The sequence below is a fragment of the Manacus vitellinus genome, unplaced genomic scaffold, assembly GCF_001715985.3.
Source record: "Manacus vitellinus isolate BGI_N305 unplaced genomic scaffold, ASM171598v3 scaffold_6_pilon, whole genome shotgun sequence".
In the NCBI taxonomy this organism is placed as follows: domain Eukaryota; kingdom Metazoa; phylum Chordata; class Aves; order Passeriformes; family Pipridae; genus Manacus; species Manacus vitellinus.
Window position 1 is genome coordinate 4,358,560 of NW_021940750.1, and position 25,859 is coordinate 4,384,418.

General features: G+C 44.5%; 2 protein-coding genes across 2 annotated transcripts; one reads left to right on the top strand and one right to left on the bottom strand.

The window, feature by feature from the left end:
• Positions 1-3,549: 3,549 nt before the first annotated feature.
• RHOV (ras homolog family member V) lies at positions 3,550-7,933 on the bottom strand. Its single transcript, XM_029964202.1, has 3 exons — positions 7,551-7,933; positions 4,310-4,368; positions 3,550-3,990 (listed from the first exon to the last, which is right to left on the bottom strand). Exons 1-3 carry the CDS (start codon positions 7,744-7,746, stop codon positions 3,550-3,552), a joined length of 696 nt encoding a protein of 231 aa, XP_029820062.1. The 5' UTR covers positions 7,747-7,933.
• Positions 7,934-17,279: 9,346 nt separating this feature from the next.
• VPS18 (VPS18 core subunit of CORVET and HOPS complexes) lies at positions 17,280-25,650 on the top strand. Its single transcript, XM_018082863.2, has 5 exons — positions 17,280-17,392; positions 19,599-19,740; positions 19,933-20,024; positions 20,748-22,618; positions 23,340-25,650. Exons 1-5 carry the CDS (start codon positions 17,302-17,304, stop codon positions 24,066-24,068), a joined length of 2,925 nt encoding a protein of 974 aa, XP_017938352.1. The 5' UTR covers positions 17,280-17,301; the 3' UTR covers positions 24,069-25,650.
• The last annotated feature ends 209 nt before the right edge of the window (positions 25,651-25,859 follow it).

Consider the following 25,859-nt stretch of genomic DNA (forward strand, 5'->3'; position numbering starts at 1 on the left):
CGAGATAGATTCACACCCCCACCCAGGAGTTCAGCTTTGTTCACGGGTTTCAGGGAGTTTTAGAGTGCTTATTGTGCACATGACAGGATATGGCTCAGTGGAATGACTCACTCCCCAGTAAAGTTAATTCACACTTTGCTGCTATTTCCATTCACAGGTTCTTCTGTAAGCTTTAGTGCCAGGAAGCTGCAAAGCTGGGAGCCTGTTCCAAATATTCCCACAGGTTACTTTACATCTAGCAAACAGTAGATTGCAGGAGGACAGTGTGATCTCAGACTTTGTTAAACAAAAGCAAAAATCCAACCAAAAAACCCCCCAACGACAAACAAACCAAAAAACAATCACAAAACACCACTACCCCCAAAACCCCACAACAACCTCCCCACACAAAACACAAGTTCCCCAGTCGTGTTTTGTTGGTATTAGTTTCCTATTCCCTTCTAATTTCTGAATCCTATTTGCTCATTACCTCTGTGACATTTTGGGGGTTTTGTCTATTTTCTCTCCTATCTCTCTGTTGAACCACCACACTGCACCCTCAGCAGCCTCATTTCCCAGTCCTCTGACTTTGGAGCAGCTATGGGAGCCCAGATGTGGACAGGCAGGGGTCTTGACCAATCTGTAATGCTGAAGATAGGGCTAAAAGGAGGAGTCCTGTGAGCTGTCTTGGAGAGAACCTTTGCATCCTGTGTGACACAGGCAAAATTTTTCAGCACTTGAACAGTGTTTAACTACCAAGGTACATTAAATAAAACTGGTTGCTAAATTACCCACCAGCCTAATGACAGAGCAGCATACTGTTATTAAGGCTCCAAATGCAAGTCCTACATGGGCTTGATTCAGAGAGTGCTGGGAGGGCCTCCTGACTGACCCCTGGATGGTGGCTTCCGGGGAGAGGCATTGAAAGCTTTGGATGTTTGCTACTCTGTCTCCCCCAGGAACTTTCACCCTGAGTGGCTGCTGAGGTAGAGAAAGATTAACTGAGGTGACAGAAGGAACTAGGAAGGTTTCAGGTATGAGGTGATTTTTACCATTGCTAATGGTGGTTAGGACATCGAGTGAGAATTGAGGCTATTTTCCCTCTTATGCTGTTGTCAGTAAAATGGAATAACTCTTCCTCCATGTTAAAGCCCAACTTGATTTGCACTGACAAAATTACAAACACAAATTGTGGACATTAAAAAAATTTATTTGACCAAATATTAGATGCAATCACAGAGGAAGAAAGTAGCTCTTAGTACAGTTTCTTTTCCAGAATGAAATAATCCCTGTTTCATACCAAGCTACTGCAGGACAACCCTTGCTCTCCTCAGCAGGAGAGAGGTTGGTGCTCTTTCCACCTGTGGATTTTCTCCATAGGGGTATGGCATGCTCTTTGGCAGGTCACACCACAGCTCCCGGTCTCACAGGCTAAAGAAATGTGTAAAGACCCAACAAACTGAACTAGTCATACAGCAAAGGTGCCTGTACAGGTAGGAATACATGCAGGGATGCATTGCTGAGGCCTTTGTTCAGGAAGTGGTGTCCTACCTAAACCTTTGTCACACATGTCACTCCTAGCTACTGCCTCTATACTCACCACCTCTTAGGACTCCTCCTGGACCTGAATGGCATTTCAGTAGGAGGAGTCCTTTCAACATTCAGCTCATTTTGCTACACCATCCTTTTCAGGTCTCGAAGCTTTACCCTTCAAGTAGCTCCAAGGCTGTGGGCAACTTCCCTTTGCAGGAAAACTCATCCACCTCTTTCATCCTGCAATACTGCCCAGGGAAACAGCAGTCTTGTCTCATGTCCTAGGGACTATGTGAGCTGCACCACAAAAAGAGATAGTTGTGAGAGATGTTTGCAGGCATTTCTTTAGAGCCAGACTGCGTTACTTGCATTTGTCTTTTTACAGGCTCACTAGCTCGTGTAAGCTTGCTTTTGGACCAGGGCAAACCATCCATAGCTATATCTCTTTCTGTCACATCACTCCAGAGCATTCCCAAAGTGATGGGTCATGGCCAGATGCAGAGAACCCCCTGAGTATTGAAAGTATTGCTTGACAGACCTGTCACACCCTCTGCTACATAAACCAAAATGAAATGTCTCTGCAAATGAAGATTTAGAAATTGATGAAAGTTCTGTAATAAAATGTGAATAGAGCCACAAGGATATTAATCCCCTGAGAAACAGGTGAGAGGGGAAGGGAGCAAACACAGTGAATGTTTTTCTCCAGCAGAAATTTCATGGATTGCCTTTGCTTTTGATTTCAGCAGATAAAGCAGTGACTTTTAAGAAATGGAAGCACAACAGAAATAAGCCCTGTACCCTCCCTTCCTGTTCTGCAGCCTCAGGAAGAACTGTACAAGGTAAGTTCTGTTCTCTTGTGTAGATCTGAAATGGAGGATTTTACTGATGAAGAGGAACTCTCACTACAACATCCTCCTTTTGATTCTGAACTGAATGTATGGATAATATTACTTTGAAATTGATACCACTAGCAAATTTTTCAGGTCCCTAGAATATTCCCTGAATATTAGGATCTCAGCTAAGTAAAATCACAACTTTCATTTAATAACATTCATTCTTCTTTCCTTCTCCATCTCCCTTTCTTCATTCCATCTTTTCCCTTTTTATTCTCTTCTTTTTCTTCCTTCTCTGTTCTTTCATTACATGCATGGCTCTCCCTCTACATTTCACCCCTTGGTAGTGTTATAAAGCCTTTGCTGACAGAGTTTTGTCGCTGCTAGACAGAGCCGCTCATCACCGTTCCTCACCTGTTCTTTCTCTCAAAACACCACACACACAAAAAGCCTCTCAAAGTAGGTCCCCAAGTTCACAACTACCTCTTAAGATAGGACTATAACACTGGCCCCCAGTAGACAGCCCTCTCAAAAAAAGTTTTGCTCAAAGTATTACTGTAGCTCCCAGTCCATTTTCTCTTCAGCCTGCTAATGGCATTTATTTAGGAAATACCTTCTCAAGGGTACTCTCAATAGAGGGCCTTTAAGAAAGAGTGCTGCTTTTTCACAGCCATGTAACTTCTACCTACTTTGGCAAACAGAATCAGAGGGGGAACCCAAGTCTCATGTTACAAACTCTGCAGCCCATGTCTGACCACATTGCAGTTGCCCCTACCCTACTCTCTGCCAAGCCTGTAAATCAGCCAAAACACAGGCCGATTTCGAAAGTCCCCCACATTTATTATGCTGCATCAGAACTTCAAAAGTGTGTGAGCTTCGACCAGGAAACCGGTCATTTTGAACAATGTAAGGAACCTGCCTGTTCTGGGGTACTGAGTCTTCATGTATTAAAGGCTCCCCTTAGTCTGGGACACTACAGACATGTCCAGCAGGTATTATAGCTGCCTGGACCATTCTACATCTTGGCACAGTGGCAATCTAGTTCATGTCTCCCAGGCATCTGATACCGTACCCAGCAAGACACAGGTTTCCAAGCCCAGCAGCTTATCATACCCTCCTTGCTGGGGCCATAGGAGCAGTCACTCCAAGAAGGTGCAGAGCCAATACTGGCTTTAGGTGTTTCTCCCCTTCCTTTAAAGCGGCTTCAGACAAAGCAAAAGAACTTCTTCCAGCGGCACTTGGAGAGAGTCTTGATGCCTTTGGCAGTCATCTTCTTTTCCTGCCGTGCTTTGTGCTCAACACCACTGACAATGGCCATGTCAAAAACTTCTTTGAGGTTCTTTTGAGTCAGTGCTGAGCATTCCAGGTAGGCTTCAGCCCGGATTTTGTCAGCTAGACCTTCTGCCTGAGGCCGGGGCACAGGCTTCACATGGTAGCGATCCAGGCTGATGAGGACATTGACATCGTCCCGCAAGTCTGCCTGTGTCCCCACTAGCAGCACTGGTGCCCGGGGGTTGTGAGTTCGTATCTCAGGGATCCACTTCTCAGTAATATTTTGGAAGGAGCTTGGGTTTACCACACTGAAGCAGACAAGGAAGACGTCGGTGTCAGGATAACAAAGAGAACGCAAACAGTCAAAGTCCTCCTGTAGAAAAGGAAGGGGGGAAAACAGAAGAGGGGAGGGAAGAAAAAAGAAGTCTTCACTGGACTGATCTTCTAACAGCATGATACTTCAGTAGCTTTTCCACACGTTAACTAGGATAGAAAGACCCTCAGAGGCAGAGCATTGTGCTGATTTTGTGGCCATGCCACGTTTCAGACACAAGTTTCGGAGCTGTTCACCAAATGGCTGGTGCAGGGCTAATGCATTTTCTTTCTTCCCAGTTCAACACTGCCTTCCTCAAAGCCTGCAACAGTCCCTGTCCCACAGGATCAGAACTGGAATATGCTTTGATAGAGCTTACCTGTCCAGCAGTGTCCCACAGCTGAATCCGGACAGGGGCTCCATCCACAAGGACCTGCACTGTAGCAGAAAGAGAATGAGGATGAGTCTAAAGCAGTTGATCAGCATTCACACACACACTCGTACGGGCCATTCCCAAGCACTGTGGGTCGTATCCCATTGAACAGACTCACTGAAGTCACTTAAGTCTGTCCTCCTAGCTGACCGTCCTCCCAAACCTCCCTAAAACAGCTGAAGCTTGCACTGGGAACATTAAGAGACCTGCAACAGACTTTCTGATTTTGTTGGCTCTCAGGTGTTTTGTGTACTTGTCCAGTATTTTGAAAGAATAGTTCCACATTACTGAGCAACTGTTCCTCTAGAGAAGAGGAACCCTTAGCCAAACAGTGTCCTCATTAACCACTCATCCTTCTTCCACAACACAGGAAAGAAGATAAGGATAAAAACAAATTGAGAACTTCAGCAACTTGCTCCTAGCTTCTTGGCCAAGGAAACTCAAATCACTCTCAAACAAGCTATTGAGAGATTTTTCCCATTCAGACCAGAAATCTGGCTTTTAAAAAAAAATTCTGTGAGTGTCCTAGCTAAGGAAAAACAAAGACCTAAACCCATCTTTGAAATGAAGAAGCTATTAAGGAAACAGTGATGAGTGACATCCCCTTTAGAGACTATCCACACACTGAAAACTGGAAAACTGCTTAGTTACACATGTAAAGTTTGCTCCCATTTCACTCCCTAATCACAGTAAGCCTTCATGTGGTATCAGCTGACTCAGACTGAGGGCTGGCAGGACCTCTGATGGAAGTCTGGAATGAAACTGTTAGATGTTTAAGCACATAGATACCACAGAGACTGGTTAGGAATTGAGGAAAAGGAGAAAATGGCTAGGGAGCTGGCAGTCACTTGAAAATCCAAAGTGGATGGGGTTGTGGTTGGGTGAATAGAGGCAGACATCGAGGCTAAGGTGACAATGGCTGGCACTTGACACGAGCTAGCAAAACTCCATTTCTCTGTGCAAAGAGGAGATTTTATTGTCTTCTTCATTAAAAACAAAAGCAAAAGCAAACAAAAAAACTCCCAACCAGAAGCCAGATCAAGTTTTTGGAATTCTTGAAGTAATCAGTCAGGTGAGAAAACTGATAGAAACAACTGACTCAGAGAGTTTAACACAAGCTTCTGAAGGAGAACACTCCTCCCTGAAAGGGGGGGAGGGGGCGGGGGGAGGAAGAGGGAGACACAGACAAAAGATGGCCTGAAGTTTGGTGGGAGACTGGAGGAAAAATGAAGGGGTGGGTGCGTCCACCACAGTGCCACTCCTCACGGCATAGCTGAAAGTCATTGCTTCCTTGTGACTGGGAAAAAGTTGGGTTGTTACCATATCTTTGCCCCAGAGGAGGAAGAGAAACCTGTTCCTGATCAAAGAACCTGCTAGATCCTGACTTGATCTTCAAGGCAGCAGGCATTTGCCTTTCTAGTATCTGGTTTCCTCTGTCTCATAAGTGCATTGAGAGAAGGAATTAGCATCTCTGAAATGTTTTGCTGTCTTCAGAAGACAGGCACCACATATATTACCTACTGCTCCAGTGTTTGCACGAAGTTTTGTCATATCTCCTGCTAGCCTGAGCTACACTAGCAACTCTGCAACAGCCCTCCAAATACCGCCCTCGCAAGGTCCGCACCCTCAGGATGAGGATGGATCACGGTACAATAGCGAAGGGGCCGGCAGAACAGGATAGCCTGGTGGAGAAAGGTCACTGAGTACGCGTTTCACCCAAGGCTGCTCTACCTGGCAGTGACACCCAGCAGGAGGTAGCACCCAGAGATGTATGTGGCTGGGTCACTGTCCCAGAGCCGTTTCCCTAATAATGCAATACCTTGCTCTATCTTGTTATTGGCATCGCAGTCCCATGACCAGGATTAAAGTCAGGATGTAAACTGCTCAGTTCTGCTGGCAGTTGCAATTGCAGGTATTCCCCAAGAGTGGGAGGAATTGGGTTGAAATTTCTGAAGTGGATCCTGAACCATAATTTTTGAATCCAGGGAGGGACTTTCCTCAGATTTATTCAGGTTAAGAGCAGGGGTGGGAAGGGAAACTTATCTATTCTCCCATTTCCTCACAAGAAGCAGAAATTGAACTTCAGAATACCTATTTTTAATGTTTTTGATTTCTATCAGTAGCAAATCCTATGCACCTCTGAAGGCAGGCTTAGTACTTGGGACATCCAAACTGGGGCTAAACCCATGTGCAGCTATTTTCAGATTGCCTATTGCTAATGTGGGCATCTCTGCACTCATGCTGCCTTCACCTTTCTGGATAATTTTATTATGGATTTGCCCTTTCAAAAAAAATGTGCAGGCTAATAACAGTAATTTTAAGCCTCTCTTAGCCCAAATCATACAATCAACAATTCCCAGTATAAAACTGAGCAAGTGGGGGGACATTCAGACAAACAAAACACTCCCTCTAAGCACCCTGAGACTATGACACATTAGATGTCTCATTCCTAGTCTGACTCGAGCACATCTCTAATCTACCAATCTGTATTATCAAGGACTGTTGTGTTTCTTCATATCAAATAAAGATAAGAAATCTTTCAAAGGGCTTTGTATTCTTCTGGGGTTTATATTAGAAATCGGAGCACAAAGGAAGAGGAATGTAGAACAAGAACAAAGATAGCATTTAGAAAAGTGGAAACTAATGAGAGCTCATCAGCTGAAAGGGAAGGCAATTCTAGCCTGACTTACAAAGCTCTTCAACTTTTTGCCAGCTTCTCTTCAATGCTAACTTCAGCACACACGTGGGGAACAGGATGGTTTTCCTGAATGTCAGTTGAAGCTACAAAGCCTAGAGTGCAATGCTGTGATATTTCTGAAGCTAAAACCACCACAAACAACAATAACGAAAAAATTAAGCCCCCATCTATTTAGTCATAACAACACCACAAAACCAGGAAGGTGCCCAAGGTCATGGCACTTGCAAACCAACTCGATACACGCTGGGTTGACACAGAGCCGCAGAACGCAGGACCTCCATCTGCTAAACCTCGAAAAAGCCCGAAGGAGTCGGTCCGAGTCACAGAAACGCCCCCGGGCTGCGCTGACCGCAGAGCACCCGGCGCGCAGCACCGCGGGCAGCTGCGGCACTGGGAGCGCTCACCTCCGCCCCGCTCGTCCCGATGCCGCGTCCGATGGGGATCATCCCCCGCCGCCCCAGATCCCGCGCAGCCCGGGAGGGCACCTACCGGAGAAGGTGTCAAGGGCGGTGGGCTGGTACTCGTCGGGGTACCCGTTGGTGGTGTAGCTGACCACCAGGCTGGTCTTGCCCACGGCGCCATCGCCCACCAGCACGCACTTGATGCCCAGCTCCGGGCCGCTGCCCCGGGGCGGGCTGTGTCTCCGCAGGGCGGGCGCGTAATCCAGGAGCTCCTGGGGAGGCATGGCAATTGCAATGGCACTGGCAGAGGAGGCTCCACAGCACTCAGCGACGGGAACAGCGCGGCGAGGTCACTGCCATCCCGTGCGAGCGGGCCGCTGTCGGGGCTGCCGTGCGGGGCCATTCTCAGCCATGCCGAATCGCTGCCTCATACTACACTGCACCTACCACAAAACCGCCTATTTCCTAGTCAGCCCGGTCCGCCCCGCCGGGAGGTGGCCTGGCTCACCCCTGCCCGGCCCAGCCGCCTCCTCCCGCCCCGTCCCGCGGGCGAGAGCCCCGGTCCTGCACCCCCATCCGCCGCGATGCCCTCCGAGCAGCTCCTGCCCTCGGAATTTCGGTGGGTGCCACGCCGTGCTCTGTGTCGTGCACACATGGGAAAGCTGCACTCCATCCGTCCCCCTCCTGCTTCCTTTTCAAAAGAAGCAGGGCCATTGCCCCACCTGGGGCATCTGTGATTTCTGCCATAAAATCAGGACAGGAATAAAGCCAATAGCGCTGGTCAATATTCCGAGGGACACTGAAAAACAAATGCCCAAAATACATCACATCTGTTAACTGTGTGATTGTCATTACAGTCATTTATCTGATCCAGCCAAGCTCTTGCTTTATGCTGACAAAAGCCACAGAGTGTATTATTTTTCCAGCTGCATGGACATGTGCAGGAGTTCCCAGCCTGCTGCCTTTTTTCATATTCACCTTTGGTAGCTCACAAACCACACTGTGCCCTTGGCAGCTGAGAAGACGGCTCCATCCCTGCCCTCAGGAGCCTCCTGTCTAAAGAAGTAGGACTAAACAAACAGAAGGTTGGGAGCACACCACTTAAAAGGAGAGATGTGGCCACAGTATCGCAGCAATCATTGCACACCAGCCATAGCACCTCCAAGTGATTGAAAACACTAGAGGGAAAATATTAATGCCTGCAATACCCAGTATTGCAACATCAGCTTTGAACATGGATCTGTGTCCTAATGGAGGAGCTAAACTCCGGCTGTCTATGAACACCACTAATTTAGTTACCATGATGTCCTTCATGGTGCTCTCAGCTTGTGTCCTGCTGTGGTTTGCATCCACACTGAGAAGATACACAGGTGTTTTACCTGTATTAACACTAAACTTGAGAAGACATCTTTAAGCCAGGCACAGTCTAGAATGCTTTTCCCTATGGTTGACAGAAAGTCACAAGCGCTGCAACCCTTCAGACTCAGTGGACAAAGCATAACCACTCTTTGGAGACAGCCCACAAGCTTCTTGGGAACAAGAAGGAAGACGGCTTTTTCTTTGCAGTTTTCTCTAGCAGTTTGCTTTAATCAACCCCTTCTGTGTTTTCACTAAAGCACAGCCTTAAATTTCTACAGCCACAAAAAAAGGGGATGGTATTAGAAATTAGACTGCTGCTAAAACATGTGCCAGATAGTCTTACTACAGCAAGTGGCTGCAGTCTCAAGGAACTGGCTTGTATTAGATTAGCCTTTTCTGGTGCCACGTTCTTCAGTGCTAGTTCAGAGCCAGGTGACAGCTGAACTGCTCCAGAAAAGGCAAAAAGTGCTGCAACGTGTGAGGTGTGGCTCTGCCTCCAATGAGACAGGCAAGGACACACTACCCCAGAGCAGGCAGCACATCAAGTGAGGACCTTGCAGAGCTTTTTCGGTGCACTTCAGACACAGGCTAACATTCTGTGAACTATGACATTTCCATTCAATCAGAAGAAATGAATGTAAATGAGGGATTATTCACCAAATTGTTTGCTGTTAGCAGTAGCAGGGGGGAGAGATGAAGCTGACAGTTCTTGTTTCCTGTATACTGTTTATTTGGGAATGGATGTCCCTTAAGAAGATACACTGTTGCCCCACTCCACTCTTTTTCTCTCATTCCTCTCCTAAAATTTCTTCCTTCTGAGACCATGCCCTGAGATTATGCTCTTTTTTCCTTGCAGCTTCTGACAGCTGTTGGCTGGCACACACAACTTGTCAATGAGCTTAAGTGATTTTTAATCTATATTTAAACTAAGTGATTAAGCAAACAAACAGGGCAGCTCCCATGGGTTCATTTCTCAGGTCTTGCCTTGCTCCTGACAGTGAACTGAAGATGCAAGTTTAGTTTCACAACACAGGGAGGAGTCAGACATTTTGAGTTTTCTAGATTTTTTTGGTACAGTTTAGGGTTTTTTGCAGTGCAACTCTGTCCCATTCCCTGAGTTGCTGAACCGACAGCCCACAGGGACCAGCTCTGCCACGTAGGTAGCAGGCACAGCAGGAAAGCCCCACTGCATGCTGCTTGCCTGACATGCTCCTCTGCCAAAATCAGCTGTGTCTGAGTGGGAAATACACAGTCTGCAAGGCTGTATTTGGCCTCTCTCCCAAGAGTTATAATTAGTACAAATTATGATGGTCTTTCTCATGATGTGAATTCCCATCCACCAGGAATTAAGTGCAGAAGGTCAAACTCTTTTCAGGCAGATCAAATATAGATTTCAGGTACTGTTAACATTTAGCTGTTACTCAGCTGAGCTGCACTATCATGTGTAGCTTCTAAAATGAAATAGAAAAGCTGCTCCATTAGAGTACAAAGTGATTTACAGTGGAAATAAATCTATATATTTAGGCAGTGTGTGATTGTTACCATCAAACAAACTTTATACATCTGTACAAGTCTTGTTTTTAAAAGAAACAGTCATTTAGATGAAGACACTTCCTTTTCTTCCCATTTCTAATAATTATAGCCATTTTTCTCACTGCTCGTGTGGAAGGAAAAATTCACCTATTGACCAAATTAAGACCAGTACATAAACCAATTTGGATGAGGAGGAAACTAGGGCTTGTCCCTTGTGGGGACAAAACTATGGATCAGCTCAAACTATTCCACATAGTTTCCCTTCTGAAATGCAGTGTTAAAATTTTGGGAAATTGTGACACTGGGCTTTTTTTGTAGCTACTGGTCCTGACTTCATGGGCTCCTGAGAAATATTTCACCTCCAACAATCTCTTATTCTTCACCTCTGACAACGTTGTCTTCTGTGTACCTGGCTTATATTCTGCTCCCGAGTCTTATCTGAAAGTCACAGACTGGAAGCCACTATTGTTTTTGCAAAGCCTACCGATCTACTCACATTGCCTCAGAAAAAGTATCTCATGTTACGGGAGTTGGCAGAACTCAGTTTTAAAAATATTAGGGCTCCCTTCTTACCAAGAGAGAGGGAAAAAATTATCAGCCACTCTTAACACAGTAGTGAGCAAACACAGCCTTCAGCGTTACTTGCATTTGTGCAGGTGGGCTGCGTATGTCAGTATGCTTCCTTTGCAAGTGGTGCCCTTGGATCAAATTTCTGAATCCTTTTGCGGTGCTGTGCAAGAAAAACCTTAAATGATGAGAAATGGGGGGACGGTGAGAACAGGTGACAATGTCATTGTGCATTGGGGCTGGTGAGCAGGGATCTAAGACTAAGAGTGGGGCTAAACTGGAGTGCAGGTTCCTGAGCAACCCGGGTCCCGCGATGCCAAGGGATACGTTGAAGAAATCAAGATACAGCCACTGTCCAGCCGGTTGCATTCATAGTCATAAGCAATGAGACAACCAGTGCTGAGTCACCCAGTGTTTTGTCATGCACCTGAGTGAGTATCCTCCCTGGGAAAAATCAAGTGTAATTACCAGTTAAAAGAAATGACAGACAAAAGGGTGAAGACAAGAGCCTGAGCCCAGTTTTCCCTTGCGGTGTGCCTTGTCTGGTCACTGCAACGTGCAGGAAGTGATGTCAAATGCTTCTTCATGTCATTTTCTATCAACTTCACAGAGACAGAAACAGCCACAACACAAAAGTCAGTGAAAAATCAGGCTGTGGTTATTGACAGAAAAATTACTACAACTGAAATCAAAGGAAAAAATATTCTAGTATTTGCTTTCTAATATAGAGTTCTTGATTGATAGGAACTCTGTAGTTTCTGAGTTCACAGCAACAAAAATACAATTCTAGAACAGCTAATGGGTACTTCTGGGGTGAACTGGAGATGTGTGGTTTTGAAATACCTTTTGGGAAAATAAAACAAAAAAAAAAGGGAGAGAAACAACATTTAATGCAGCTCTCACTATCCTAGTGCTTCTTCAAAATAAGAGCATGCCATGGGAAATGCACAGAGATGTTCTGGTTCAGCTGTTCACTGCCACTCTAATTAAATGGGGAGGCAGAGCCACAACAATTTAAGACTACAGAATAATAAGTTTAAATGACATGACAATGTCACTAGCTCAGAAAATATTTTCTTAAATGTTCCAAGGAAAGACAAGCACCGTTCTCAAAGAGAAATTCATTTCCCATCTGACTTGCACAGGAATGAGTCCTACCTCTCATCTGTTCTGTAAATAATTTAGAAGTGTGTTGCCATCTGCTGGAGAAGGTACATCTTTTAATACATCAACTGATAAATGTGAAAGAACAGGCAAGACTTAAGGCACTCAAAGCCCTTTCTTTAAATCTGAAAGAGAAACAGCAAATTTCAGACTACAGACAGGTTGGGAGAGAATGGTCTGAGCTTAATTTATTATTATGTCAATCAATTAGACACTTTATCAAAAAAGAGGAGTTAACAATTAACTGGAATGGGCAAGGGAATTAACAAAAGGAAAGTGATAAAGTTCATATCCTCACTGTGAAACAGGGAAAGGCAGGCAGTTAACACCAGTGAGGAGCTGGGTTGAAGAGGGATTGCTAGGAAAACCATAAAATGCTGAAAGACCACTGTCTCAACCAAGTTACCAGTTTCAGCTCCCAAGCTTATCCTTTATGGATCTTCCTTGAAGATCAGAACTGAGGGATTAGCTACAGGGTCTTGGTGACCAGAAAAAGGTTCCTGTCCTTTTTATCCTCATTGTAGGACTGAGAGGTTACGCTCTAGGTTTCCATGGGGCACTCAGTGGGCTTACAAAGGGCAGAATGATCTGGAATGTATATGTAGCATCAACAGACCTTGGTAGTTCACTTGTGGGAGAACTTCTTAAGGCGTCAGGGTATGCAAGCCTGCAATTGCTGCTCTGGCATAATATGGTTCCACCCAGCGTTTACCAGTCTGCAGGAAGTCTGCTTCTGACAATGAGTCTGAGGAGCTTGGGAGGTTGGTTAATCGTTAGGAGGTGGGCTCTGGCAAACTCATTGTTAGCTTTGATCTCTTTCAGGATAAATTATAATTGCTGTATGGCTCCCCATGTAGGTTCCAATTCAGGTTCTCATGGGTAACTGTGATACCCATGGGTACACAGCCACTGCGATTTCTTTTACTGCATTAATTTGTACATAGCATTCAAGTGGTCACTCAAAACCACTCTCCTTTCTTGTGGGAGAAAGTCTCTTGATTGGATGGGAACATAGGTATCTGCAGCACTATCCTCAAAGCAGGTACAGGAGTGTCTGAGAGCCTGGCTGTATCTTTGTTGGTATCTTATGGAGGCTGTTGGATTCGGGGAATTACACCTATTTGCCTATGGCTTTTATGAATGCAGTGTATTTTTTATGTTGACCACAGTGAAGGAATATTCTATATACAGTGAGGTGGAATGATGATCAGTACTGCATCTGTAGTGGAAATGTAAGAGGAAGTCCAGGGTTTAATTCAAATTATAATTGTGTCACTAGGTTCTGCCCTTACCTCTTCCCACAGCCACATCTTCCGGCTGTCTCCTCTGCATCAGCACTCATGTTCAGATTGTGGGTCACATACTCATCTGCTGTAGGGCAATGAACTGTCTCACTCTACAATCATATATGACCTGAGGTGCACAAAGTGTGGGCTGGACAGGGCAGCCAGGAATGACACAGACAGTGTTGAGGAAGCCCAGATTCAGACAGGCTAAATATTCTAGAAGTCTGGACCTTGGACACATTATATGTTTGTCAAGACCATTATCTAGAATCTGTTCCTCAAGACAGCTGAAGAGATTAGCATGTCATCCAGCATCTGGATGTTGATAGCTGTGTCCATAGCTTGCAGAAAATGTTAACTGTGTAAGTTAAAATTACTGCAAATTACTGCAGCTGTGACCACAGTCACACCAAAACAAGACCAGGATTTAGGTTTCCAATCCAAACATATCACCAAAATCACCTAGGTTCTCTCCCACAAGTTCCTCTTCTAGACTTATACCACTGCTACACACAAAATGTAATCATCTGATTCTCCACACATTCCTGGTGAATCAAAGAGCTGATAAATCTTTTGCCTGCAACCCTTGCTCTCCTTCTCAGAATACCAAATCTGTGAATGTAGCACTGGGATATAATTATTGTATATGTTTGTAAATTAAATAAGCACAGCAGATGATAGTGCAGATGGACAGAGCAGGATTGTGGGCCTGGATTAGCTTTAGGCTGGTGTTTCATTTCCAAATAAGGTAAGAATCTGGCTTCCAATTTAACCACACTAAAATCAGACACAGGTTTCTCATTAGCTATCAGCCCTAACAGGCTATAACATCTGCCTAAATAAGAAAGAAAATCTCCTTCATTTCTGGATGTGACCAAGAAAAAAAATTATAAAGATATGTCCTAATCTAGGCTTTGAGTGGAAACAGCCCATAGAGCTGGACACTGAGAAATTTGTGCAAAATGTCAATTTAGCCTGATTTCTAGATATATTTCAAGACAGTTTATTTCCCCCTTACCAAATAACCCTTCAGTCTTCTACTGCTAAAAATATGACTAAGAAGAGAAAAAGTATGAGCATCATTGTTGAAGGCAAGAGGGGGAGACCTCACCTGAAATGAGGGGTTAAACTATGCTCAGCCCTGTTACATAAACATAAGCTGAAGCTACAACTTGGATGCTCCAGGAAAACTAATCACCTCATTTTTTTAAGATGAGAAAGGCAGGAACTTCTTGATAAATCCTGGATTTGGTACATCTGAATGAAGGCTATCATTGGTTATGACTTTTGCAGAGGAAATGAACGCTGTCAGATGTCCTGTATGCTAAAGGACAGTGTTTGAACAAGAACGAAAGGATTCAGACTAGCCACAGCTTATGTTAGGCTGGAAATCAGAGCTTGAAATCAGAGTTTGAAATCCTGAGAGCATTTGGAACAGGTACGAGCTGGAGCAGTTGGGGGAAAAAATACCCACGCTCTCAGACAGATCTTGATAGGAATAGAGAAAGCACTATATGATGTGGTATCTACAAGAGTGGGAGAATGGATCTGATAGTCCAAGAAGTCCCTTCCTAACTCATTACCCTAAACCTAATGTAATTTGTATGTACCTTTTAAGAAGCTGAAGGAGAACAGTGGCTGCTTATGATGATCAGGATGATTAGACAGCAAAAGAATGTGGTTTTGTTATTTTGGCTCAGAGCTGCCACATAAAGAGGCTAAAGAGTAGAAGCTGGAACTGGGTCTTGGCTCCTGCCAGTGCTTGCGGGCAGGCAGAGTCAGCAAAAGCCATGTTCTGTTTTTAGCAAAGCAGGCAGAGGTGACCCTGTGGAGGCATACCATTGGAGCCTCTAGGAACCCTGCTAGCGTGGGACCTGCATATTTGGCTAAGCACTGGGGAGAAGGCCTGAGGCTGAGTGATGCAGACCACAGCTCTAGTTTATGGGAGTGAGGTGTCCAGTAAAAGACCAGAGAAAAAGGAGATATAACTTTGTGCAAAGGCAACCACATGCCACTGCTGCTAGTGGTGTCTCACTGCCACCTGATGTCCAAACTAAGTTTGGGAAGACCTCCTCGATCTTGTAATGGATCCCTCTGTGTTGCAAACTGTCCTGTACCCTGCGGGACAACATTTCTCTGTTCCTTCCAGAAAGTGAAAATTACATCTAATATACAGTATAAACTCACAGTATAGTATATAGCATACATATAGTATACAGCATACATATAGTATACACATAGACATCTCTATTCATTTTATATAGCCTGGAGGAGACTGAGGGGAGACCTTATTGCAGTCTACAACTTCCTCATGAGAGGATGAGGAGGGGCAGGCACTGATCTCTTCTCTATGGTGACCAGTGACAGAGCCTGAGGGAATGGCCCGAAGTTGTGTCAGGGGAGGTTTAGGTTGGGTATTAGAAAGAGGTTCTTCACCCAGAGGTGGTTGGGCACTGGAAAAGGCTCCCCAGGGAAGTGGTCACAGCACCAAGCCTGACTGAGTTCAGAAAGCATTTGGACAATACTCTCAGGCACATTGTGTGACTCTTGGAGATGGTCCTGTGCAGGGCTAAGAGTTGGACTCATGGATCCTTGTGGGTCCCTTCCAACTTGGCATATTCTGTGATTCTGTGAAACCCAAAGGGTTGTATAAAAGATTAGTCTTTTTGTTAAAGCCATTGTTATAAATTCCGCTAGTTTAATCTAGCAGGTAAAATTGTAAATAACAATTGTTAGCACACCAGAACAAAAGAAACCCTCAAGTTATAAGCACTATTTAGCGATACAGAAGCTTAGTCCAACACATTCAGTCTAGAAAGCCGGGATAAACTTGCAGAGCAAGTCCAGTATAGTTCAAGAACAGCTGGATCCTCATATGCTGTGCCTCAATCATCATTCTAGCAATAGAGGCAAGATTTTACCACTCAGTATTACACAAGAGCCACAACACAGGAGTTTTTACTGGAGTGTTTAAAAACAGACAATCCCTAGCTGCAGTAAGTAGAATCACTATGAAATACTGTGTTTGTAGGACCATCAGGACTGATTCTAGTGCTGCACACTGCTGCACTCAGAAGGGATTTCTCATGCACACGGTGCACGCAACAGGACAGCCTCACCGAAAAATGGGAAAGAAAACTTTCAAACCAGAGCTACAGGTTAGATTACTTTGTTACAGCACCAGGTACCTGGCGGGTATCTCTGCCTATCACGCACATGGAGATTCACATTTCTGTTGCTTATATCCAACTTATTGTAGGCATATGTATTTACATTCTCAGAAGTTTCCACCTATTTCCAAGAATCTTTATTCATGTTAATTAATTACATAGATCTTATTACACATGCACACATATTTGGGAAGGGGTCATTTGAGGGGTCTCTAGCATTTATTTGGGATGGTACCCTACCTCTTTTTATCGTTATTTGGTCACAAATACAGGTTTTCAAGTTTGGCATGCTTCTATCTTGTTATATTCAGCAACGAAACCAGACTGTCCAACTCCCATAGAGGAACTTCTGGTTTATTACTGGCATAAAAAAACTGCCGATAAAAGATCATCTGATTATTACTGACATATAAAACTCCTTTGTTTATTCGAGCAGGCCCTTTCTTATTTCAACAGAAGCTTTTTGGCATCAATGGCAGCGAGCAGAAGGTGCGGGCACTGCACGGAGCCCAAGGCCTGGAAGCAAGGGTACAGGACAGTTAGCCACTCTCGGGGGAAGGTCAGGGACACGAAGGATGCGAATAGAGCCCTGACTGACTCCAGCGCCATTTTGAGGAGGGAGCGGCCCCTCCCGCCCGGGCCCGGCCCGCAGGCGCGGTGCGGCCACGTGACGGGGTCAGCTGAGCGCGGGGGAGCGGCCGGCGCGGCTCGGGGGGCGCCGAGGCCGGAGCCGGGGCTGGAACCGGGGCCGGTGTCGGCCATGGCCTCCATCCTGGACGAGTACGAGGATTCCCTACACCGCTCCGCCTCTGTGCAGCAGAGCCGCGCCAGTGTGGGCATCCCGCACTCCGGTAGGTGTCCTCCTGCACTCGGCGGGGCCTTCGGTGTGCGGGTCTTCCTGCTGAGAGCGAGGAGGCGAGTGGGCAGCTCCGGGTGGTGATAGGATGTGTCAGGCTGTGGGGAGTGCTTCCAGGAAAAGGTGTATCGCTGTGTGGGTCGCACAGCTTTCAGCTGCGGTTTGTTTCTCCGTTGTTTGCTGTGTGAAATGCTTTGACAGAGGGAGCACCTGATTGCTGGTGGAGCACAGGGGTGATGCAGCGCCTTAGCAGAACTGAGGTGCTGCTGTCTGTGGGAGGGTCTGCACGGCCCCTGTGCCGTGCGGTGCGAACACGCGTGCACCAAGTGGCCTATGCCTTTGTAGTCACAAGTTATAACCAACCACACCTCAGCCCTGCCCCGCTCAGAGCTGTGGTAGCTGGTTGAGAACATTTCATCACTTTGCTTCCTCTTTTATCTCCTCTCTGAGGAAGCCAGCTGTTACAGTGTTATGGATGTGTGCACAGCTGTACCTGTATGAAGTTAGTTTCCTAACTCAGGGGCAGTTTCCGAAGACTTCATTTCTTTCGAGTGGTTCCTTTAGGCTGACTACATGATGGCAAGGTTACCAAGAAAGCAGTCTGTGTCACTATTAAACTTTTCTGTCAAGATCTGTGAAGCTTTGGTATACTGTCCTATTCAGGGAGGTGTCCAATTGATGTAAAGTGATGGTGTGATCCCCAGTCAGTTGTTTCTTTCCTGTGAGAGAAAGCAAACAAATGGCAGGAATATTCCATGATAAATTCAAGCTTTATTAGGTTCAATAACCATTCCCTATTAGATACCACCATTCACCATTTTGTTGGGTGTGGCAGGGAAACATAGGTTATGAGACGATTCTGTTCTCTCTGGTATTGTCATGGTAGTACCAGCTGCTGTGCAGAGCTGGCATTTTTGAGTTACAAGTGTGGAAATACATGGACACATTCTTTCAAATTTTTTCTTCATATGGTCTTGCCCACTGTGAATCTTCAGGGAAACCAGGTTGTGAGGTTCATATATGCAGTAAGAATTGATGAATTCTGTCATGCTGTGGATATTATTGAGTGTAAATATGCTGGCAGAATTACTCTGAGCCTAAGTACTGAAGTAGGTATGTTCCTCTTGTTTGTTTTGACATAAATTGTTATTTTGTATTGTAATGTTAGATAAAGAATAAGTGGCCTGAAGAGGTGTTGTGCAGAACAGTGTTGGGACAGGCCAGGTCACTGAAAATAAATTTTGAAGGCCTCAGCTTTTCTTCTTGACTGCTGCAACACCTGTCTCCAGTCATGGCTGCTTTACAGTTGAGAAATCTGCCTGTTTGCTGACAGTTGATGTTGGTGAAGGAAGTTGGGGAAACTGGTAAATGGCAAAGGCACAGCCTAATCAGCATTTTAATTATTCTTAAATCAGACCAGACTGGCAATTTTTAATAAAACTTGGGCTGGTAAAACTTGTGGGCAATCTGAAGTTTAAGCAAATTTATTTTGGAAAAAGATACAATAGTTAATTTCCTGAAAGCAGTCCATAAGGTTAGATTGGAAATTTTGGAAGATGTTGAAACATATTTCTCAGTTTCAGTTAGTTGTCCCCTGCATTTGTTAAACTGCAGGTATTGTTTCTCAAAGTTGTAGATAACCAAGCAGTGACACTCTATCCAACCTAAAGTCCTGCTGAGTTGTGTATTGAGTGTGCTTCAAAGTGGTGCTGGTAGTCCCAGTTTAGAGAATGTTAGGCCTATGCTCTGTAGGGCAGAAGTAGTGGGTAGCTTCTATGGTAGTGTCTGCTCAGAGCCCTCTTTGTGCTGTGTAATACCAACCTGTCTTGAACAAATAAACTGTCAGTCAAGGAAAACAAATTATTATGTGATTCTACTCTCATTTTCAGCTCTTTTTGCAGTTTATGTGACAGTTTTCTGGCATCCCCTGCAATTCGATGTGCTTTCAAATTAACACTTACGACAAGTCTGCAGTTCTGTGACAAGACAGTAAAGCATATTATTACTTTTCTTTCCTGTTATACATATCTACATGAGTGCTGCTCTCTGTGTTCATGCTCCATGGAGCACGCATTTTTCAGTAAAACTCGGAGCAGGCAATGATCCTTCTAGTCTTTTAGGTTGGATTTTGATGCAGTATGGGATTATTGTTGCGGTGTTTTGTCTTATTTAGTTTTTAAGTGTTCGCATTCTCTCTCCAGGCTATGTGAATGCACGACTGGAGAAGGAAACACCAATATTTAACAAGCAAAGGATTGATTTTGCTCCTCCAGAGAAAATTAACAGCTTAGTGGTCTCCTCTAACCAGCTCTGTATGAGCCTTGGCAAAGACACCATTCTCAGGTAATGCTACCAGAGTCCTGAAGTTTCTGCTTGTTTTCCCCGGCCTGTTTGGTTTTTTTTTTTCTTAAATTATTAGAGAACTTATATTTGCAAACTGGATAAGAAGTCATGAGCCAAATATGGAAAACAGGTAAGGAGTTACATGTACATGGCCTTCTGTTGGAAGCACGCTTTCATGGTTTCTCTTTGCAGGATTGATCTTGGGAAGCCAGATGAACCTAATCAGGTAGAGCTGGGACGCAAAGATGAAGCCAGAGTCTACAAGATGTTTTTGGACCACACAGGTGAGGCAGTGGACCATGTATATTTACAGACAGTGGTCAGTGGTGCAATTCAGCATGCATAACAAAGCTCTGGTGAAGTTTGCTTTCTGTTCTGTATATAAAGAGAACAGGTCAATCTTCTGGGCCAGGCTCTGTTGCCCAGGGCCCCTGCTTACTGATTTGCCCTTTTGCTAGTAGTAAATCACTGGCTTGTTGTGTCTGTGTTGTGTTTCAGAACTCTCTAAAATGAACACATGCAATTAGGCTGTTGTAAGCAAGGCTGCTAAAGCCAATAAAAGGAAATTTTTGGCCATCACTCTGTGCTGTATGGTTTATGTAAGGATTTTTAAAAAGGACCATAAAACATCTGCAGTTTGTAGCCTTGACTGATTTTAAAAAACTAAATGAAAGTTTGGAAGGAGATGCTTGTATCTCTCACCAACTCCCAGGTGTAGTAGGGAACTCTGGGAACTGTTTATCCTTAGGACACTTATTGAAACACAATACCTTCTTGCTAAAGCATCTGGGACTAGTAATGTAAGTTTGCAACATATGGACTACCATTCTGATCCAACATGGAAATCCCCCACATTCCTGTGAATGCCTGGGAAAGTGTTGGATTAAGTATGTTGATATTAGAATTTATCAAATGTTAGGATTAGAAGCCTCAGGAATTTGGCTTGCTTAGGCACAGTCTTAATTCGTTCTCTCCTTCTCCTTCCCATACCCATCTCCTGTTGGCAGGCTCCCATCTCCTGATTGCTCTGAACACCAGTGAATGCCTTTACCTGAACAGAAGTGTTCAGAAAGTGCGGGCACTCTCTCGCTGGAAAGGACACTTGATTGAAAGTGTGGGCTGGAACAAATTTCTTGGTTCAGAGACCAACACTGGGCCCATCCTGGTGGGGACATCCCAGGGGCAGATCTATGAGGCTGAAATCTCTGTCAGCGAAGGAAGCCTCTTCAGCACTAACCCTGACCAGTACTTCCGACAGGTCTACACTTTGGAAGAGGAATCAGGACCTGCCCCAGTCTGCTGCTTGGAGATTGAACGAGGGATAGAAGGGAAATTTTTTATTATCGCAACCACTAGGAAGAGACTCTTCCAGTTTGTTGGCAAAGTGCCTGAAGGAACAGAGCAGCAAGGCTTCAGCTCCATATTTGCTATGCATGCTGACCATTTGCCCAGCTTTCGGGAGTTTCCAGCCAACTTGGGATTCAGTGAGATAGCCTTTTACACTCCAAAACTGCGCTCCAACCCACGCTCCTTTGCCTGGATGATGGGAAATGGTGTTTTATATGGTACGTTGGATTATAGTCGTCCTGATTCCATTTTGAGTGATGAACGGGTCTGGGTTTATCCTGCTGATATTGACATAACTGTGAACAAGCCAATATCCATTGTACTTACCCAGTTCCACTTCCTGTTGCTGCTGCCTGACCGGGTGAAGGCTGTATGCACTCTGAATGGACAGGTTGTTTTCCAAGATCTCTTCCTGGAGAAGTTTGGCCTGCTGACGTGCATGATCAAAGATCCCACAGTCCAGCAGATATGGATCCACACTGAGAAAGTAGTGTTCCGCTACCATGTCCAACGGGAATCTAGAGATGTGTGGAAGATGTATATGAATATGAACAAATTTGATTTAGCTAAAGAGTATTGTAAGGACCGTCCAGAGTGTCTAGATATTGTACTGGCAAAGGAGGCAGAGCACTGTTTCCAAAACAAGAGGTATCTAGACAGTGCCAAATGTTACGCACTGACCCAGAACTACTTTGAGGAAATTGCTCTGAAGTTCATTGAAGCCAAGCAAGAAGAGGCCCTGATGGAGTTTCTGATTAAGAAGCTAAGTAACCTAAAACCTTCAGAGAAGACACAGACCACTCTGCTGACCACGTGGTTGACAGAGCTGTACCTGAACTGGCTGGGTATATTGGAAGGAGATCCCTCACAGCGAAATCTCTACTTAGATACACGGGAGAAGTTTCGCACTTTCCTGAGCAGTCCTAAAAACAAAGACTGTCTTTTTAATAATCGGGCATCTATTTATGAGCTGTTGGCAAGCCATGGTGACACAGAGCACATGGTGTACTTTGCAGTCATCATGCAGGATTACGAGCGTGTAGTAGCTCACCACTGCCAGCATGATGAGTACGATGAGGCTCTAAATGTGTTGTCCAGGCACAGAGACGAGAAGCTGTTCTACAAGTTCTCTCCAGTTCTCATCCAGCATATTCCCAAGAAGGTAGTTGATGCTTGGATTTCTATGGGCTCTAGACTGGATGCCAGGAACCTCATTCCAGCCCTTGTTAACTATAGCCAGAGTGCCAGCACCCAGCAGATCAATGAAGCCATTAGATATATGGAGTTCTGTGTCTATCAGTTGGAGGAAACCCAGCAAGCCATTCACAACTACCTGTTGTCTCTTTACGCTTTATGTCGGCCAGACTCACTGCTATCATACCTGGAGCAAGCAGGAACCAACCCAAACAGGATCCACTATGACCTGAAGTATGCATTGCGCCTGTGTGCAGAGCATGGGCACCACCATGCATGTGTCCATATTTACAAAGTGATGGAATTATATGAGGAGGCTGTGGATCTCGCTTTACAGGTGTGTGTGTGTCTGTGCATGCTATGATATACAGCAATGTAGCTTATTCAAGTTACCTTGAACAATGGAGCATTGAGAGGAACTGGACAGACTCATCAGGATTGAAGCTGTGCAGCTAAGGCTAGGAGGAAAGACCTGTCTCTATTAACATACTTCTATGCTTTCACAATTGTTTTAAGTAGACAGCTGACTGTTAAAAGCCATAACTGAGGGTAGGGCCGTGGAAAGCACAAGGGGGAGTACTGTCTGTCTTAAGCTTAGTCTCTGACATAAAATACCTTTAACATATCTGCCTTTATGCAAGACTTGTATAGCTACTGTTAAGGATTCTAATTACTTCCTGTTCCTAGCTGTGAAAATTGTCACAGAAGAATGCCTTCGTCAGCTTAATCTGACCTTCGCTGAGATGCTGGATTTTTTTCTCTTGGCCTTGCTATGTCTTAGCTGAAATGTGTGACCAGCAAAGATACTCTAACATGGATTTGCCCTTTTTGTGCTGGGCTTTGTTCTCTGTTGGGTAGCAAGCGAATCATCATGGGGGAATACTAGTGGAGAGGAGAGATGTTTGACATGTAAACAAGGAGCAGGCCTGTAGTGCAGTCCTAGGCAAAGAGAAGTTTTCTGTTATTTCCTCCTATAATGGACAGCAGGCTTTGAAGTTGAATGGTGGATAAACAAAGAGGGAAACTTAACTCTGTTTCCTTGTCTATCCAACTTCTAGGTGGATGTTGATCTTGCCAAGTCCTGTGCAGATCTTCCTGAAGATGATGAAGAACTCCGAAAGAAACTGTGGTTGAAGATCGCTCGGCATGTTGTTCAGGAAGAGAAGGATGTCAAGAAGGCAATGGCCTGCCTGTCCAGTTGTGCCCTGCTGAAGATTGAAGATGTGCTGCCATTCTTTCCAGACTTTGTCACTATTGACCATTTCAAGGAGGCAATCTGTAACTCGCTGGAGGACTACAACAAACACATTGAGGAGCTGAAAAGGGAGATGGAGGAAGCCACACAGAGTGCCAAGAGGATCCGAGAGGACATCCAAGAAATGAGAAATAAGTATGGGTCTGTGGAACCTCAGGAAAAATGTGCTGCTTGTGACTTTCCACTTCTAAACCGCCCTTTTTACCTTTTCCTGTGTGGTCACATGTTTCACTATGACTGTCTCCTCCAAGCAGTTTTCCCAAACCTTCCTGCCTATAAGCAGGCAAAACTTGAAGATCTTCAGAAGAAGCTGGCAGCTACCAGTCAGCCGTCCAAGAGCCACCATCGTCCCAAGGATGCAGATACCATTAGCCTGGGGAAGGGACAGCAGAGTCGGGAACAGATCAAAGCTGACATTGATGATATCGTGGCAGCAGAATGTGTGTACTGTGGTGAGCTGATGATCCGATCCATTGACAAACCTTTTATTGATCCCCAAAAGTATGAAGAGGAGATGCAAAGCTGGCTGTAGTTTTTCCGAATCTGCAGCTGTCAGTGTGTGAGAGTAGTTTTGTTCACAACTTGTGAAACTTCTGCGGTGGCAGTATAACCTCCAGGAGCAGGAATATGGTGACTTCTGTGGAACTCCAAGGAGAGTAGTGGGGTCTTTTTACCAGGATTACAGAGAAGTAGTCCTGAAAAATGGGGAGATACAGCTATGGCTGTTTAAGAACTTTAGCAATAGTTAGAACTAACTTACATCCTGGAATATATTTAGCAGATGTTTGCTGCTTGCAGTTCTTCTGAGGTTCTCAATGGGAAGCTAATGGAGTGTTTTGCTGTCCAGAAGGAATTGGGAATAGCCCATGATTTGTCTTCCCTGTTGTGTGGTATTTGTTTTGGTGAAGACAAGCTTAAAGGGAAAGATAGTGAAGGACACTAAGCAATGTAGTCTTCATTTATCACTTTCAAAGCTGGAATTGTCATCTGTTTCCTTTTTGCTGAGAATCTATAACCACATACATGGGAGGAACATGAAAGGACAAATGCTCTTGCGTATGTATTTTGTAAACATCATGCTACACAAATACATGTTTCTATGCAATGGCGATGTAAGAATGTGTATAATTCTCAAGCAGGAGTGTCTCATAATACACTAAAATAATTTGCCTGCAATTCAAGATGTGTAATTCTCTTTCTCACAAGCTTTATGCACAAGCCTATCCATTTGAATTTTCTCTAGGTATTGTTTCTGGAAATGCTTGTTCACCCATTTCTCCCTCTCTCCATGCTGTTCCTACTATGACTGCCTTTGTATAGCGGGTCTTGGTTTTGTCTTCACCCCAAACCAAAATTGATATATGCAGTAATAAGGTTTCATCTGATGTTCTGCAAGCAGAAACACAACCTGTTTGTATTATCCTGAAGTGGTCCTCTTCAAGCTGCACTTGATACAGAGATCTAGTTAGAGTTTCACTCAGTCATAGTCTACGGAAAAGTTCTGTGGTGTGAAATTTTGCTTTGCCCTTTAAAACCAGTACCTTGTGCTTAAAAAATCTTTTGCTTTCCTGGTAGTATTTGATACTTTCTGAAAATGGCTGTAAGTCACTGCTTCTATCTGTTGCTCCAATTTGGAAAATTCTTCCCAGAAGATAGCAATCACTACTTGTGAGTGAGGGAACAAAATATTTTCTTTAGAGATTTAACAAGAGTTCCTTACTTATTTAAAGAAAATAAAATTTTAATTAAATTTTGCCATTTGGGGCTAAATCACAAAGGTAGTAATTGACAGAAGAATTGAATGTTCTAAAAGGAGAAAATCATAGTCTTGTAATTAAGACAATAGAAATTACTGTCTTCTGAAAAACCTTTTCAGTTCTTTCATATGAATGTGCTTATCTCTCAATCTCCTAATCTCCCTGTTCATAGGGTTGTAGAAATGGGTCTTCATGTTAGTATAAATTGGTGTCCTCAAGGATCTGACCTAAGAGTTATGGTAACAATTCAGAACTTCAGAAGAACTTCTATGCTTTTATTGGGAGCTAACCTGGAATGAATGAATTTTATCTGTGTAAAATGACATGAGTAATAAAGAACAGATCTGACGGTAGGAAGACCTGAGGTTTCGAAATCCTCTTTCCTTTGTCGGAGCCATGGGATAGGCAGTCTTGTTACCACCTGGTGGTGTGTGTTTCTTGGCTTATCAGAAACCACTGTTTCAGTGGTTCCATTAAGAGGCGGCTCAGAAACCCCCATGTGTGGTTTTCTCTGGCTCTAGGAGTGCGCACCAGATGCATATACCACAAATCTCATGCTTCCTCAC